This window comes from Anoplopoma fimbria, chromosome 7 (genome assembly GCF_027596085.1).
Source record: "Anoplopoma fimbria isolate UVic2021 breed Golden Eagle Sablefish chromosome 7, Afim_UVic_2022, whole genome shotgun sequence".
Taxonomy (NCBI): Eukaryota; Metazoa; Chordata; class Actinopteri; order Perciformes; family Anoplopomatidae; genus Anoplopoma; species Anoplopoma fimbria.
In genome coordinates, this window is record NC_072455.1 from 12411918 (window position 1) to 12427127 (window position 15210).

Consider the following 15210-nt stretch of genomic DNA (forward strand, 5'->3'; position numbering starts at 1 on the left):
TGCATGTCCACATCACTTTGTCCATGATTTGCTAGCTGGCTCTAATTTGTTCTGCTCAGCTGCCTAAAACGTTTGTTGCTTTCTAGTTAGACTGTAATTACTTTTGACTGAGTTGATTTACTGGCTTTGAGAACCATATCCTGTTTGCTGTCGGGCTGTGCAACCAACCAACCGTCTCACCAGGGAGAAAACGGGCTTGTATTTGAACTCTCCCTATCGAAGGTGGTGACATTGTGTACAAGGCCCTGTGATCCGTGGAACATGAAGGGCGTGTGAAGGATGTAGACTCAACTGAATTGTGTAATGCTGAAGTGTCCTCCTGAGAATGATGCAGCTGTCTTTGGGTCTCGTTACCAACCTGCTTTTTGTGTGTGGAAAGACAAAGGTGTTGATTGAAAAGTTTAAGGAAGTAGACCAAACGCTGACACACAAACAGAAACCCGAAACCTTGATGCAAAAAATAAAAATAAAAATGTGTAGTCAGTGGGAAAACGAGTTCTCCCACCACATACTCTACAGCTGAAAAAACACAGTTTAATTTCCTCGTCAGATGTTCTACGGAAGTTGTTCAACTTTTGTTGCGTGTTTATTAGCTGTATTTTAGGAACTAGTGCAGACTCCCAAAGTAGGATAAATGTGAGTCTAGCTCTATTATGTGTCTAGCCTCTCAACAGGTCACAACAAGCAGAGCAGCCACTCTGTTTACTGCCAGTGGCAGTTCTGTGAGAGGGGAAAATAGCTTTGCCAGTGAGTAGGCCAGCACCTTTTCAGTCCTGTGGTGTGTACATGGGGAGTGGACTCTCAGTTTCCTGACTCTATACACATTAAAGAGGGACAGAATTTTTGTTCCAGGCCTCAGGGTGTTGGTTCCAGTGCCAAAGCCTCAATGGAAAGTCTTTGAAACTGCACATAGTCGGGTCATTTGTTTGGGTCTATACACTATGCTGTTCTATGTAGCTCAGTGGCTAACAATACTCACATACTACACATACCACACAAACTCATATTAGACTACAAGTTCTTAGAGACCGTAGTTCTGTCTTATACTTAAGTGTTTGTGCAGCTTACGTCCATAAGTCCTCTCTATAGCACTTCTTTGGACACAGTTTTTTTTATTTTTTATTTTATTTATAGCCGTTTGCCAGCTTCTCGCAGCCTCTCGCCAGAATGTGAAGGTATTCCTGCATCTCTAAGCAGTGAAACCTTGGCAGAGGGGCATCTGGGAAAACAAATTACTCGCTCTGTTATCTTTGAAGATGCCGCTGACTTTCGTTCTGTCCTGTTGCCCTTGCAGTTTCACCAGAACTTCCTACATCAGGATGAAGGAACGGAGAGATGCTCCTCCGGACCGGTGAGTGAGAATTTGATGGAAACAAGAAACTCTCACTATAAACAGTTTGCTTGGGACCACAGTTCCTCAAGGATGTTTTTGCTCTCGACGACAGTTTCTGTTGTTTCTGTTTCTTCAAGCGATGTTGTGGAATTTAAATGCATTCATGTGTCTGCTACACATTTAAGTCCATGTGTTGAACGCTTTCAATGTGAAGCAGCAGTAGAAGAACATTAGCAGTAACTTAATACAGCCCTGCTACCAGGGTTGGGAGGGTAACTTTACAATAACTAATAACCTGTTGCCCACTGGAGGGAAGGGAGGCATATGAGAACCAGAACTGATTGGGGCAGACTGTCAGACCCTGCTGCAGTAAAATGAGAAGTTTTCTAAAGGGACTCTGGTGCTCGAAAAACTACTAGTTCCTAGTAGTAGTGCTAAAGTAATGTAACTTGATTACTTTCTGTTTAATTTTGGAATACCTCAATACCAAATATGCAAATAAAGACAAGAGAAAAGGAAAACGCTGACACATTGTTATTTTGAATGTAAAGAAGGAGAACAAAATTACAGTACAGTGCGAGTTATGTCTTCCAGTTGTGAAGATAATGTCATCCTGCAAGGACACATGTCATTTGGCACATTAGTGAATTATTTTGGCGCAGCAGCAGTACCCATATAAATTACATTAAATATCCCAGCCCTGTATTCTGTGTGCTGGACCATGCATTTGAAGCAGTTTGCTGTCTTCTCATGCTGGGATGCCTCTTGGCAAAAAGAATAATCAGCAAGCCTTTTTTGGCAAAACAACTGTACATAAAGTTGACTTCTGAGTGTAAATACATTAACCGGCCAGTGCTGCAGCATCCTTATTGTACATTGTAACACTCTTTACTTCCCATCCACAGGGGCTGCCTAGTGGGGATCTGTTTCTTCATTCTGGGCCTGGGAACATTGCTACCATGGAACTTCTTCATGACTGCCTCATTGGTAAAAACATGGCAATTACTTCAAAGACTTCAGAACTAATCAGACCCATTATCTGTGCCTTCTGCTTAGATATTGTATTACATCAAAACCATTAGACTCAGTCAATAAAGTGGCTCGTTGTTTTCCCAGTCAGATCTGTGTAAAAGCCGGGGAAAATGTTCCAGTGGTTCACCACTTAAACCTCTTAAAGAATCACATGCTGGATGGATGCCAGTGGTCTTCTGGACAATAAGCTGTTTGTATCATTCAAGAAAATATCTAAAGAAACTATCGTATCTACCATTAGTTTACACAATGGATTAGATTTGTCATATTGGTATTTTGTAGCGATTGGTTTAAGTTATTTGCTGATGTCGTACTGGGGGTAATCTGTTACAATGTAAGGGGGACCCATAAATCCACACAGTCTATCATGTGACTAAAGGTAACCATGCGGATCACCGCACGAGAACCTGTGATCCACATGTTTGGGTTTCCACCAAAAACACCTGTTGTTGCGCATAGAATGAACCAAATTAGTGAAGTTGTGGGCTGTGAAACCAAAGCACAATGAGCTGCACGGCTCTAGAACAAAAGCTAGAAAGAATTCTTAGTGTGTCACTATGAGCAACATCGCTTACACTACACATGATCATTTGACCCATTGTTGATACAAAGACATGACAATTCCAGCTTTAAAATGATCGAGGATGTAACTGTTCCTCTACGTGTTTAAAACATATCAGAATGAAAAAGCAGAAGTATATCTTGCAGGTTTTTTGACAAGAGAGTTCAGGGAGTTATTTTGAGCTCACTAGGGATCATTTGTGGAACAAACCAACAATGTAAACTGAACTTGTAAATTCTAAAGAGAAGGAAGCGTTAAGGTGACACTGAACCTGGGGGATTTCCCTTCCATCTGTGGTTAATAGATATGTTTCCATGTAAAGATAAATCCAACATCTGTCCTGTTTCCTCTGGGTTTGCAGTATTTTCAAGGTCGCCTAAACACAACAGAATGGAGCAACGGCACCACGGTGGTCCGCAAGGAGTACTTCTTCAACAACTGGATGACCCTGCTGTCCCAGCTGCCCCTGCTGGTGTTCACCCTGCTCAACTCCTTCCTCTATCAGAGGTCAGTAACAGGGTTGGACGTTACGTCAGGGTCAGACTCTCTATCTGGACTGGGCAACATGCCAAAGCTCTTAATAAGAAGTTGTTTTTTTCCATACACAGAAGGATGTTAACTTTCCCAAAAGCAATGTATCTAATTACTGTTGTGCATTTGCTATAGACCTTGCAACATTACAAAGATGCATATAGGACTTCTTCTTCTGTGGTTTATATATCTAATCCAGTTTGATGTAGGTGGGTTCTTGGTTAAATGACTGATGTGGGTGTTTCTTGTTTCAGGATATCTGAGGCAATGCGCATCGCAGGTAGTCTGGTTTTTATCCTGCTGTTCTTCATCCTCACAGCAGTGCTGGTCAAAGTGCCCATGGAGGAAGACCGCTTCTTCTCTGTCACCATGGCAACTATCTGGTTTATCAACTGTAAGTCAGTGTGACTCTGTGTGAGTGAAAGCCTGAGAGGCTCAGAGTAGTGTCAGATATATGTACATTCTAGTTTAAGGAATAGTTTGGCTTGTTTGAAGTGGTGTTGTATGAGGTACTTCTCCACAGTCATTGTATGATGGAGTTTGGAGAAACGGAGAGAAGTACCAGCACGGGAGCAAAGCAATGTACTGCTGTGGATGAGGGCAGCAGTAAGACTTATTATAGACACCTAAAAAATCTAAATCAGTTTAAGTGTAAGCTATAATTAGACTATTTTCAGCGCTTCACCTTGCTGTAAAGACGGCTCTTCCAAACTCCATCTACTGTAGGTAATACACTGATTATGGATAAGGAACACCACTTTAAGAAAATCTGAAATGTCCCTTTTAATGGTGTTGAATTAACTGATGCTTCTTCTCCCCAGCGTTCGGGGCCGTGCTGCAGGGCAGTCTGTTCGGCCTGGTGGGTCTGCTCCCTCAGAAGTTCAGCGCCATCTTCATGAGCGGCCAGGGCCTCGCCGGGACCTTCGCTGCCATCGCCATGCTGCTAGCCATAGCCAGTGAGCCACCCACATGCACACAAAACGCCAGCGGCTGCCTAATCCCCAGTTGCCTAGTAACAGAGGACATTCAAGCTAGTCAAATCAGCATGACACCACGCAACACACTCTGTTGTGCTTCAAAGACACAGCTCATGTTTTGAATGGTGTTTTCTTTCATCTGATGGGTCTCTCTCCTAGAATTAGCTAACTTGTGTGTTTGTCACTCAGGCGACGCAGACTCTGAGACAGCAGCGTTGGGTTACTTCATCACGCCATGTGTGGGGACGCTGGTCACTCTCTTCAGCTACCTGCTGCTGCCCCGTCTGGTCAGTCAGCTCCCAGCTCTGCATGACTACATTACCCATAATCCATTCAACCTCACCTAAACGGCTATCATCTCTTTGTTGACCCATGATCATTAGATCAGCATATACAAAATCAGGCTTTTTAAGATGCTGTTTGCTTTATTTGGATTGTGGAAAAAACTTTTAGCGGACAGTAAAATTTGGGTTAAAGCTAAATAGTAATGTTTGCAAATTGTGAGAGATTTTGTGACGATCAAATCCTCAAAGGTGAAACAGGAGCCTCTTGGTGGCATTTGGGGCTGCCGAAGTAAAACTTGCTCTAATTACATGTGAGTTTACTTGATAACTTTTGACCAAGATAGTCAAGATTTTTTTTTCTTTCTAGATTCTCACTAATCTCAATCTAGCCGACAGAGGTGTTAGCCCTACTGCATAAACCACGTTCTTATTTGTCCACTTGTTGTATTTCAGCTTCAAGACCTAATTTGTGTTGTCTGGTGTTTCCACACAGGAGTTTGCCCAGTATTATCTGAACAAAAGCAACAGGTACGAGGCAGGCACCACGGACGAGTTACTAAAAGGTGACATTTTTGCTTCAACAAACTCCTTTTTTCACACCGTTTGAATTATTGTCATTTGTCTCCAAGTTGACACCACAGGGACACGTTCCATCATGTGTTATCATTTTAAAGTGCAAGCTATTTAACATTTGTAGAATTGAGATGAACAAACATTTGTTTGACAGTGAGAGAGCATCTGTTTGCTTTGCCACGGAGTTTACGATTCTGTGCTTCACTGTCTGGTTGAATCAAATCAATTCAGTGGAACATTATCTCGTTAAGGGAGTTGACCCTCTGTTTATCCAATAAGAGTCCAGGCAGTGCACAGACAAAGACGGAGCCTGTTTGACTCAAAGAGGCCCACACAGACTCAAACTCTTTTTGGAATTATCTGTATATATTCAATTTCAGAGAGCAGCGTCGTGGAGAACGGCAAGCCGAATGGCCATGCTAACGGCACAGCGACCAGCAGCACAACAGAAAAGGGTGACAGTGCGGCTGAGGACGAGGTGGACCCCAGTCCAGACGGAACAAAGGGCGCCTTCCTGTCACTGGAGCAGGTCGAGAAGGAACAAGCTAAGGCCTCGGTCATAGAGGTCTTCAAAAAGGTTTGACAGTTGTGATTTTGGTAATTAGAAATTAACTTAAAGGGATAGTTCAGGTTTCTTGAAGTGGGGTTTGTACGAGGTTCTTCTCCATAATCAGTGTATTTCTCGACAGAACATGGAGTTTGGAGAACCAGACAGCAGTACCAGCACAGGGGCAGAGCAATGTACTGCTGTGAACGAGGGCAGCAGCAAAATATATTTCAACCAGTTTAAATGTACACTATATTTAGATTAATTTGACTGCTTTACCTTGCCCTCAGGGAACTGAAGTTGTTTTTTATGCTCTCTTCAAAGCCGCAAGATTTCTTTGACAAAAACAGTAATTTGACCTGACAACACAGGACTTGCTGGTAGCTACTGCTGCTTCGATGGTTAGTTTGTCAGTAGTATTGTGTGACTTAGGTGAATCCTAACTAACCCTTTTTAAACACCAAAGTAACACAATGACAAACTAACTGACCAATCAAAGCAGCAAGTCCTGTATTCTGCAAGGTTAAATGACTGGTTTTGTCAATGTAGTCTTGTGGCTTTGTAGATAGCATAGATGGATAGAACGGCTTCAGTTCCCCATTGTCTGACAGCAAGGTAAAGTGGTGTAAATATTCTAAATATAGCGTACATTTAAACTGATTTTGATTTTACTCTCAGGTGTCTATAAAATGTTTTGTTGCTGCCTCTGTCCACAGCAGAACATTACTTTACTCCTGTGCTGGTACTCCTGTCTGTTTCTCCAAACTCCATCTACTGTAGTATTGCACTGACTATGGATAAGTACCTCATCCAACACCACTTCCAAAAAATCCAACTAACCCTTTTAAGATAAAAGCATTTCAATCCCAGTTAAAGTTTAAAAATATTCATAAGTTTTCCCTTTCTTCCATTTTTAGATCTGGGTGATGGCGTTCTGTGTGACGTTTGTGTTCACAGTCACTCTGTCTGTCTTTCCTGCCGTCACTGCAGATGTCAAGACCATTTTCCCAGGAAAATGGGGTATGACCTCCACTCGGTTCCAGTTAATGATTAGGTGACTGTTGACTGGCTGTCGTCTCAGCCTGTTGATGTTATGGCTCGCAGTGGGCTATCGAGGCAGCAGACAGACCGAACTGCCCTCTACCCACACCTCCCTGTCCTGCTGGGCGGTTGGGTCGGGTTGTGCAGATAACCCTTTAGTGTCAAAGACCTTTTTCTGACTTTTCTTGCCCTTATCTTTTTGAGACAGGGGCTGCAGAGCCGTCCAAACAACTGTCTTTATAATGTCATTTAACCATATTAATTACAGAATTAATACTAGTTACTTACATCGTCTATTTAACTCTTCCATATTTGAAAGCTGGGGCCATCTCATGCACAGAACGTTACCAATCCCCAAAAGAACCCTGATCATTTAAAGTAAGAATGAATTAAACAATTATTCAACATGGATAGACATTGTTGTCATGACACAGACAGACCTATGTAGATATACATGTATACATATATGCATACTAAATAAATGAATGAATAGATAGGATTACCCTCAACATTTCAGCACAAAATGGTGTTCTGGGTGAGAGACAACTCAGGGAGGGGGAGAACATCCCTCCCCCCTCTTGGAACCGACAGGCTTGTTGTCTGTGCTTTGGTTGAGAAAAACATTCAGGCAAAACAATCAACATCCAGTTTATATTGCAGGAAACTCAAAGACTTGGTTATCATGGACGTAACTATACTTATTATATATAAACTCCGATGTTTCCACTCCAAGATTTGGTCCACTTTAAGTTTGCACAATTATTGAATTATGACACAATATGGTGAGTCAGTCATCTAAGATGCATTTTGAATGACTACAGAACAAAATTAGAACAAATGCAAAAAAAAAAACATGACCCTGTCAGACTAGGACTAGCATATCAATTAAGGTACATGTTATTTTGCATTAAGTTCCTTTATGTAGTTTAATAACAATTGGATATGTCTCTGTCCCTCAGTAATGTAGATGCTCGTAAAACAAGAAAGGTGGGGTCATAAATCCTTGTAGGCTCAGCCTTTACGGTTTGACTGTCAAGAGTCTTGTCCACTGGGAGTCTATCAAGGCACCTGGAAAATCGAGGCTACTTGATTGGGTGTTAGCAGTCAGAACATGTCCTGATTTGTCACGTTGCTGGAAGAAAACAAACAACAGCCTTGATTATCGACCGACTACCAGGTTAATCCACATGGATAACAGATTACAGGCGGGGCTGGCCTTGTTGTCTATACAAGTGGCTGTTGTGCAGTTAATTTCAGCATTTTATGATGCTACTTCTGCCTACATGCGGAGGAAGCAAGCTGTTATTGGAGCAATTAGCAAGCGGCGTGCTCAGTGTGCTCAGCTGCATTATCAGCCCGACGTTTGAAGTCCCGTTTTTTTGATGAGGGAGATGGACAGAAAACTGAGGACTTTCTTTTTCTTATCAATGCTTATTTTGTTCAGCACAATTATTGTAAAGTTTACAAAGAAGCTGTAAACAAACAAAAGCATAAATGCTCTCTAGTACGACAGGGATTTCCAGCCACCTGGTAGAGCTACGAGTAGGAGAACAGACAACAACAAAACTGAGAGGAAATGAGTGAGAGACGTGTGTTGACCACATATCCTGAGCAATAACCTAGTAAATCTTTGATGTGTAAGTGTTCATGTTAAAATGAATGTTATGTTTGTGTGTGAGAGAGAGGGAAAGACCTGAAGCCTGGTAACTAAGTTTGGAAAATAGAACTTTTTGTCTGTTTGAGATTATAGAGGAAAATATAAATTTTCAAGCCTGACTTTTTATTATTAAATAGTACTATAATACTCTGTTGTATTCTCTATAACCAAGCCACCAATCTGCTTCCTGTTTACACCAGCAACCGCATGCCATAATCAGGCGTGTTAATATTGTAGCGTTGTTTATGACTACATTAAAATAAAATATTGCTTACGATAAAAATTGCGGGGCACCACTTCTGAATAGAAGAAATAAAAATAAAAATCTGATCAATAATTTGGTGACAAATTATCCAGTCTCAATATCTCAGGCGTAAGTCCTGATTTCAGTGACCTTATAGCTCCAACCTTTTGAATCAATATGACAGACAACGGCTTGGCGATATATGGGTAATTTATTAAAAAGGGAATTAAATGAATGGATGACAAGATTAATAATTGAAGAACAATACAAAACATGAATGAATGGGTTTCAAATAATCAGGCAATATTATACCAAATAGTGAAGAAAAGTTGAGGTCTCCTCTTTCTCCTATCTCTGCTCTATCTGGTGAACCTATATTATTATTCAGAGCTTCTATATCTCCTACACCAACTCTGGATCACAGTACGGTTGAATGTTCCTACTTTGTGCCGAGGGGTCCGGATGCCTTTTGCGGGTCTCTGCCGTTGCTTCAGCGGTCCTGGTGGTTTCAGCTCTGCCGTCGGACTCTCCGGTCCGTCGGAGGTGAAGAGGGTGAAGGTGATGGTTCACAGACCTGTGGCTGTCCGCTGGCTCTCCGTTGTCTCCGGGGTTCTCCCTCCGTCAGCAGGCAAAAGTCTCTGAATTCTTTGTGTCTTGCTTCAAGACGGGCGTTGGATCCGGTCCGGTGTGTGGAGAGGGATATAGCTCTGAATAGTTCGATAACTGAGGCTACTTGTTGATAGTCACCAACTAATCTCGTTTTGGCCTAAACGATAATAATTAAAGTTGATGTCTCACGAGATCAACAGATGTTCACTAAAAATAAGGCTTGTTTAAAAGAATGATTCTAAGATGCTCCAAGGAGTTTGAGGAGGAAAAATACTGGCAAAGCTGCTGTTCTAAAATAAAATAACACTTAACAAGACGCCTAACACGGACAAAAACGAAGAGGACAAGAGGAATAAAAGGAATAAGAGAGTGAACAAAGCAAGTCTCCTGGTTTTAGCTGTTCAAGATAGGTGTCGGGTCCCAGGGTGTGGCTTGATTTTATGGCTCTGTTTTGGTCAAGATTTGGGATTCCTTTGTCCCTAGTGTCAGCAGTCTTGTTTAGTAAATTGACTAATCTAACATTTTAAACAAATAACCCACATCTTTTCCAGATGTCGCGTTATCAGCTAGAAAAGAGAGGGGGAGGTGAGGAAGGAGGGTATTCATTGGTTCGTATTTCCCGGGCTGACTTGAGATCTTCCTCTCAGCCTGTGGAGTGTCAGCATTGACGCCTTTACGGCTGAAGAGAGGGGAGGAAGAACGCTTAAGTGTATTGAAACCTTCTCTGTAGAGATGAAATATCAGAGAGGGGGGATAATGAATGTCTCGGGTTGTTAGTCACTTCAGGCCTTTCCAACCTCGCTACAATATGGACAGAAATCATCTCCAAAACGATGCTGTGTGGACGTAGATCTGTTTCATTATAAAACCCTGTTTCAAAATAGAAACGTATTAGTGTGGATGTAGCCTCAGTGACCTAGGAGTCATTTGAGAAGTCCGTAAAAGATTTATTGGTTGAGATTTTGTCATCCTTGTTATTATCATACTTCTATCTTTATCATCTTTCCGTCGAGGTTAGCTACAAATCTCTCTTTCCATTTTCTCTTCAGAGCGCTTCTTTATCTCAGTGTGCTGCTTCTTGGTTTTCAACATCAACGACTGGTTCGGTCGGACCGTCACCACCTTGATACGTTGGGTGAGTATCCGATAAGATGATTAATACATTTATTCTTTTATATATCTTTATTTATTATGCATATTATTATTATCCCTGTCCAGATCCACATGACAGTATAGCAATAATCTCACCAATTTAACTATACATGCCAAATAGCCCATTTCTGACTGCTGGAGAGCCCCCAACCGGCACATTCACTGCTTTAATTCTGTATGTGACGACAAGAACAAGACTAAGGTTAAACTAACTTACAAAGGCCTTTTTTTACAAGGTTAATTTCCGCTGAAATTTTCTGTAATGACGTCATGTATTATTTCTAAATATAATCTGACAGTTTATCCACATTTCTGCCTTTCCCCCTTCTACTTTGTTGTTGTTTAAATCCCCGCCTGTTCCAAATCCGCTTCTCACTTCACTTTATCTACCTTCTCTCATTTCATTTGTTTACTCCCTCCATCTATCTTCCCTTTCTCCCTTTGCAGCCTAGCAAAGAGTCTCGTCTGTTCCCGGTGCTGGTGGTCTCCAGGGTGGTGTTCGTCCCTCTGCTGTTACTCTGTAACGTCCAGAGTCGCTCCTATCTTCCCGTCTACTTCAGCCACGACGCTGCTTTCGCCGTCATCATGACCCTCTTCTCTCTGTCCAGCGGCTACTTTGTGTGTCTCTCCATGTCCTACGCACCACAGTGAGTCCAAACAAGTTCATTACTACTGCTGAATAGATGCAGCAATAAAAACATACATCACTCCATCATGACCGCTGCAGGACTTTAATAGCTTATTTTCAGAGCAATTTCATGGACATTTTTTTAGCAATACATCAAACTTAAGGAAAAAAGGTTACTGTTACAGGTATATCAAAACAGGCTGACATTTTGTTTACCACCTGCTCTCTCTCCTCAGGTTGGTGGAGCCTAAGGACGCAGAGACAGCAGGGGCCCTGATGACCTTCTTCCTGGCCCTGGGTCTGTCCTTAGGAGCCGCCCTGTCCTTCCCTCTGCGGGCTCTGGTCTAGTCACCACACATGCAGCACTGCATAGACAGCTTAGAATATTTTCACACATACTTGGAGGGAGAATTTTGATAAATGGTTTTGGTCCTTCTCATTTTAGTCCATTCATCTGTCGTGCGTGTGCGTGTGTGTGTTACGGCATGACGGATTTGGGAACAAAGCACCCTGGTGACACTGTAAGAACACCGCTTATGAAGTGGTATTGTTCATAAATGCCTGACAAGGTTCCCTTTGAACGCAGGAATAAGGGAAATGCTGTATTGTTGCTCTGAATGACTACTGGTTAGTGTTTTTGTTACTGTTGTGTGTTTCTACATTTTTAGATGTATTTATGTTTAGTTTTTTTGTAGATAGTTTTCATGCATTATTGTATTTTTTTTATTTGATTGATGGCTTGAAATGTTATTTCTTGTAAGAATAATTACATTAGAAATGTTAATGTATTTTTCTTCCTAGGTTTATTTTGTATTTTCTTATGAAATAGCTCTGTTATAGATGTAGAACAAACAAAAAAGGTTAAACACCTTGCCTCATGGGCATTTATGGATTACTGAAGGGGCCAACTTGGTTCAAGGTTCAGGGGCCCAAGTGGGCAGGGGGCCTCTAACCCAGAGCCTTGGTTTACAGTTACAATTAACATTTCTTGTTGGGAAATTACCATATTGACACTGCAGAGAGACTCAAAACGACCAGCAATGCAGCAAGGCTACTTCTGCCATCTACTGGTCAAAAGACGGGAACCCTTCAGAGTTTTAATTTATTTAATACAAATACATACACATAAAGAATTGCAAAACAATTATAAAATGCAGTGTATAACAGCAGTTTTTGCTACTGCTAATTTCCAATGCTCAAAATCTCAGTCGGTCATAAAACGCTGCTGTGCTGTGACGTTGTGAGGTCATACAATACTCCTGGCTGATAGGAAATGGAGATGCCTAGTGATACTTTGTGACACATGCCAGAGTTCAGGTTAAAGGTTAAAGGTTATGTAAGCATGACAACATTCTTCTATTGACATGAAGTCATGAAACAACTCATGGCTCAGTACAAGAAGTAGGGTTTACTTTGAGTTCATTTAAACCTTCAAACTTCTCCTGAGGACAGCTGGCAGCTGCTGTTAAGTCACTAAATGTACCTGTTGCTGTAAGCCATAAAATCATGTGGAAATAAGAGTATTGTATTGTACAAATTTTGTATTGGCCATTTAAGTTTGTTAAATAGTATTGGATTTTTTTTTTTTTTTTTTTTTTGACATTTCTAACAATGTGCCATGCTCCAATTACATAAATAATTTGTTTAGTTGGGATTATTTTTCTCACTTTAGTGCTCAAACAATGTATCATCTTATTCCTCCAGATATATGCTTCATCAGCATCACAATCTATTTAGATTTAACTTTCTTGGTAACAATTTTTTTTTTTTTTGATAAAGTGCTTAATGAGATTGATTTATATGGTTATTATTCAATGTGTTTATTTAAGTTACTGAATCTGTTAATGAGATTAATTTGAGTTTTGCTGAATGAGGTGTCATGTAGATTAAATATTGTGTTGTTACAGCTGCTGCTTCAAACACAACAAGGGCTGAGTCCTAATGAAGGGAGCGATATTAATAGGACTATTTTTTTTAAACGTGACTAGCTTTGTGCTGCATTCACATCTAGTGAGAATTTTTAATCTGAACTGAACAAACATGCATTTTATATTTGACAAAATATATGTTACAGGAAACAAAATATGGGCAATGTGAGGCAAAACCAGGCAGACATCTTTTTGTCGGCTTTGAATGCAGTTGATGCTCACTTAAACCTGAACAATATGTTTTCAGCAGGAAGCTGAAAGGGACCGTATTTCCTACAGAATTGCAATGCAGCACCAGTAATGATGAACTCGAGTCAGAAGAATTCAAACCATGTAATCATGTATTTCATATTTCTTCTCTACTTCTAAACTTTTTGTATAAAGAATGCAGGTTTTCAGGTAGTTCTCATGCAGTACATAGCTGCAGGTTGTATAACAGTCATAATCAGCCTTAATAATGATAAGTCATTTTAAGGATTCATGTTGTGTTCACATCTCATTGGACTGACCGTAAATACTGATGTCTGCCTCCTTTGTAGTAATTAGAACAGCAGGGAATACTTGATGTGATCCATTATGTGCAGTTCACTTGTACTCCGTACAAACCGATGCTGGCAGACACACAGAGGATCTTAACTGGGCTACTAGATCATGGCTCTTGAGTTAGAACAAAGGGAACTCGTGACTATGCTTGTACACAATGCATCTTTATAGATTTTACTGTCAATAAATGGATGCTTTTAACTAGCTGTGGTTGTTGGAAATGGTCATCTGAATCAAAGTGTCCAACTGCTGTTCTTAATATCAGAATTATGGATAGCTGGGCCTTGTTCTTTAAACACGGCAATACAATATGTACCTCTGAGATGAAGGGGAGTAAGAAGTACAATATGTACCTCTGAGATGAAGGGGAGTAAGAAGTACAATATGTACCTCTGAGATGAAGGGGAGTAAGAAGTACAATATGTACCTCTGAGATGAAGGGGAGTAAGAAGTACAATATGTACCTCTGAGATGAAGGGGAGTAAGAAGTACAATATGTACCTCTGAGATGAAGGGGAGTAAGAAGTACAATATGTACCTCTGAGATGAAGGGGAGTAAGAAGTACAATATGTACCTCTGAGATGAAGGGGAGTAAGAAGTACAATGTTTACCTCTGAGATGTAGTTATGTAAAAAGTAGAATTGAAACCTCCTCACGGGCTTAAATTTTGCTCGCGCACGTAGAGATATTCTGCTCAGTGATGTGAGAGCTCTTTGAGTTGAACACTAAGGGGGGGTGAATCTCATTTGTGCTCGCGGATATTGACAGTGATTTTACCCCATAGACTGTGGAAGACAACCAAGACCAGCAGGACAATTTTATCATTTTAATTTGCTAATTTAATGGTCTTCCTCTGAAAAAGGACTCAGCCGCCTCACTGCACGGCAGCAGGGAAAACATTGTGTAGAACATTTTCCACATCTCATTTGATGAAAAAGGATTTATCTCGAACAAACCAGAATGTCTGTTGTTGAAACAGTGGAAAGACCAACAAAGACGTGTTTGGTGAGTTGTAATGTTTCTTGCGCTAATGAAGTGTGTTTAACGTCTTAGTTTGTGACAGAGAGAAACTTTAATTCATAAGAGAGTATGCTTAAATGTTTAGCTGTGAGACTATTTACTTAATTGACATTTTGTTAGTTTATTTGGTTTATTTATCAGACGCAGCGAACTGTTAAAGCACACTATGGGGCGTTAATGTCTTCAGTGGACTACGTTTCCCAGCAGCACTGATTGGACGTCCACCAAATGTCCTCAATAGGCCCATTTCACTGCAGCCATTTTGACATGTCATTGCGAGGTAAACAGGTGTAATTGATTAAAGTAATTATGGTCCCATTCAATGTAGTGTGTAATAGCCATTCCAGTAAGCCAGCATGCACAATACCTGAAGGGACCTGGGACATAATTAATGTTATTAATTACACCTGTGTTTACCTTGCAAGGACATGCCAAAATTGCTGCTGTGAAAAGGGCCTTTATGGAACTCAGAGCATATGTCTCCACACAACAACTGTGCTGGCATTTGAGCTGAATACCACGTTAATGATATTTTTGAATGAAGTATG

General features: G+C 40.9%; 1 protein-coding gene across 2 annotated transcripts in view; it reads left to right on the forward strand.

The window, feature by feature from the left end:
- The window catches only part of LOC129093630 (equilibrative nucleoside transporter 2), a 16310-nt gene extending 2497 nt beyond the window's left edge, over positions 1 to 13813 (forward strand). The window contains exons 2-13 of one of the 2 annotated variants that reach the window (XM_054601701.1): positions 1295 to 1351; positions 2239 to 2320; positions 3289 to 3434; positions 3713 to 3852; positions 4280 to 4414; positions 4625 to 4722; positions 5213 to 5282; positions 5673 to 5869; positions 6757 to 6859; positions 10440 to 10525; positions 10990 to 11189; positions 11407 to 13813. In XM_054601701.1, coding sequence (XP_054457676.1) covers positions 1320 to 1351; positions 2239 to 2320; positions 3289 to 3434; positions 3713 to 3852; positions 4280 to 4414; positions 4625 to 4722; positions 5213 to 5282; positions 5673 to 5869; positions 6757 to 6859; positions 10440 to 10525; positions 10990 to 11189; positions 11407 to 11518 — 1401 coding nt within the window. In that variant the 5' untranslated portion in view covers positions 1295 to 1319 and the 3' untranslated portion in view covers positions 11519 to 13813. Of the gene's footprint in view, positions 1 to 1294; positions 1352 to 2238; positions 2321 to 3288; positions 3435 to 3712; positions 3853 to 4279; positions 4415 to 4624; positions 4723 to 5212; positions 5283 to 5672; positions 5870 to 6756; positions 6894 to 10439; positions 10526 to 10989; positions 11190 to 11406 lie in introns of those variants that run through there. The other variant, XM_054601702.1, reaches the window with a different exon arrangement.
- Positions 13814 to 15210: the final 1397 nt, after the last annotated feature.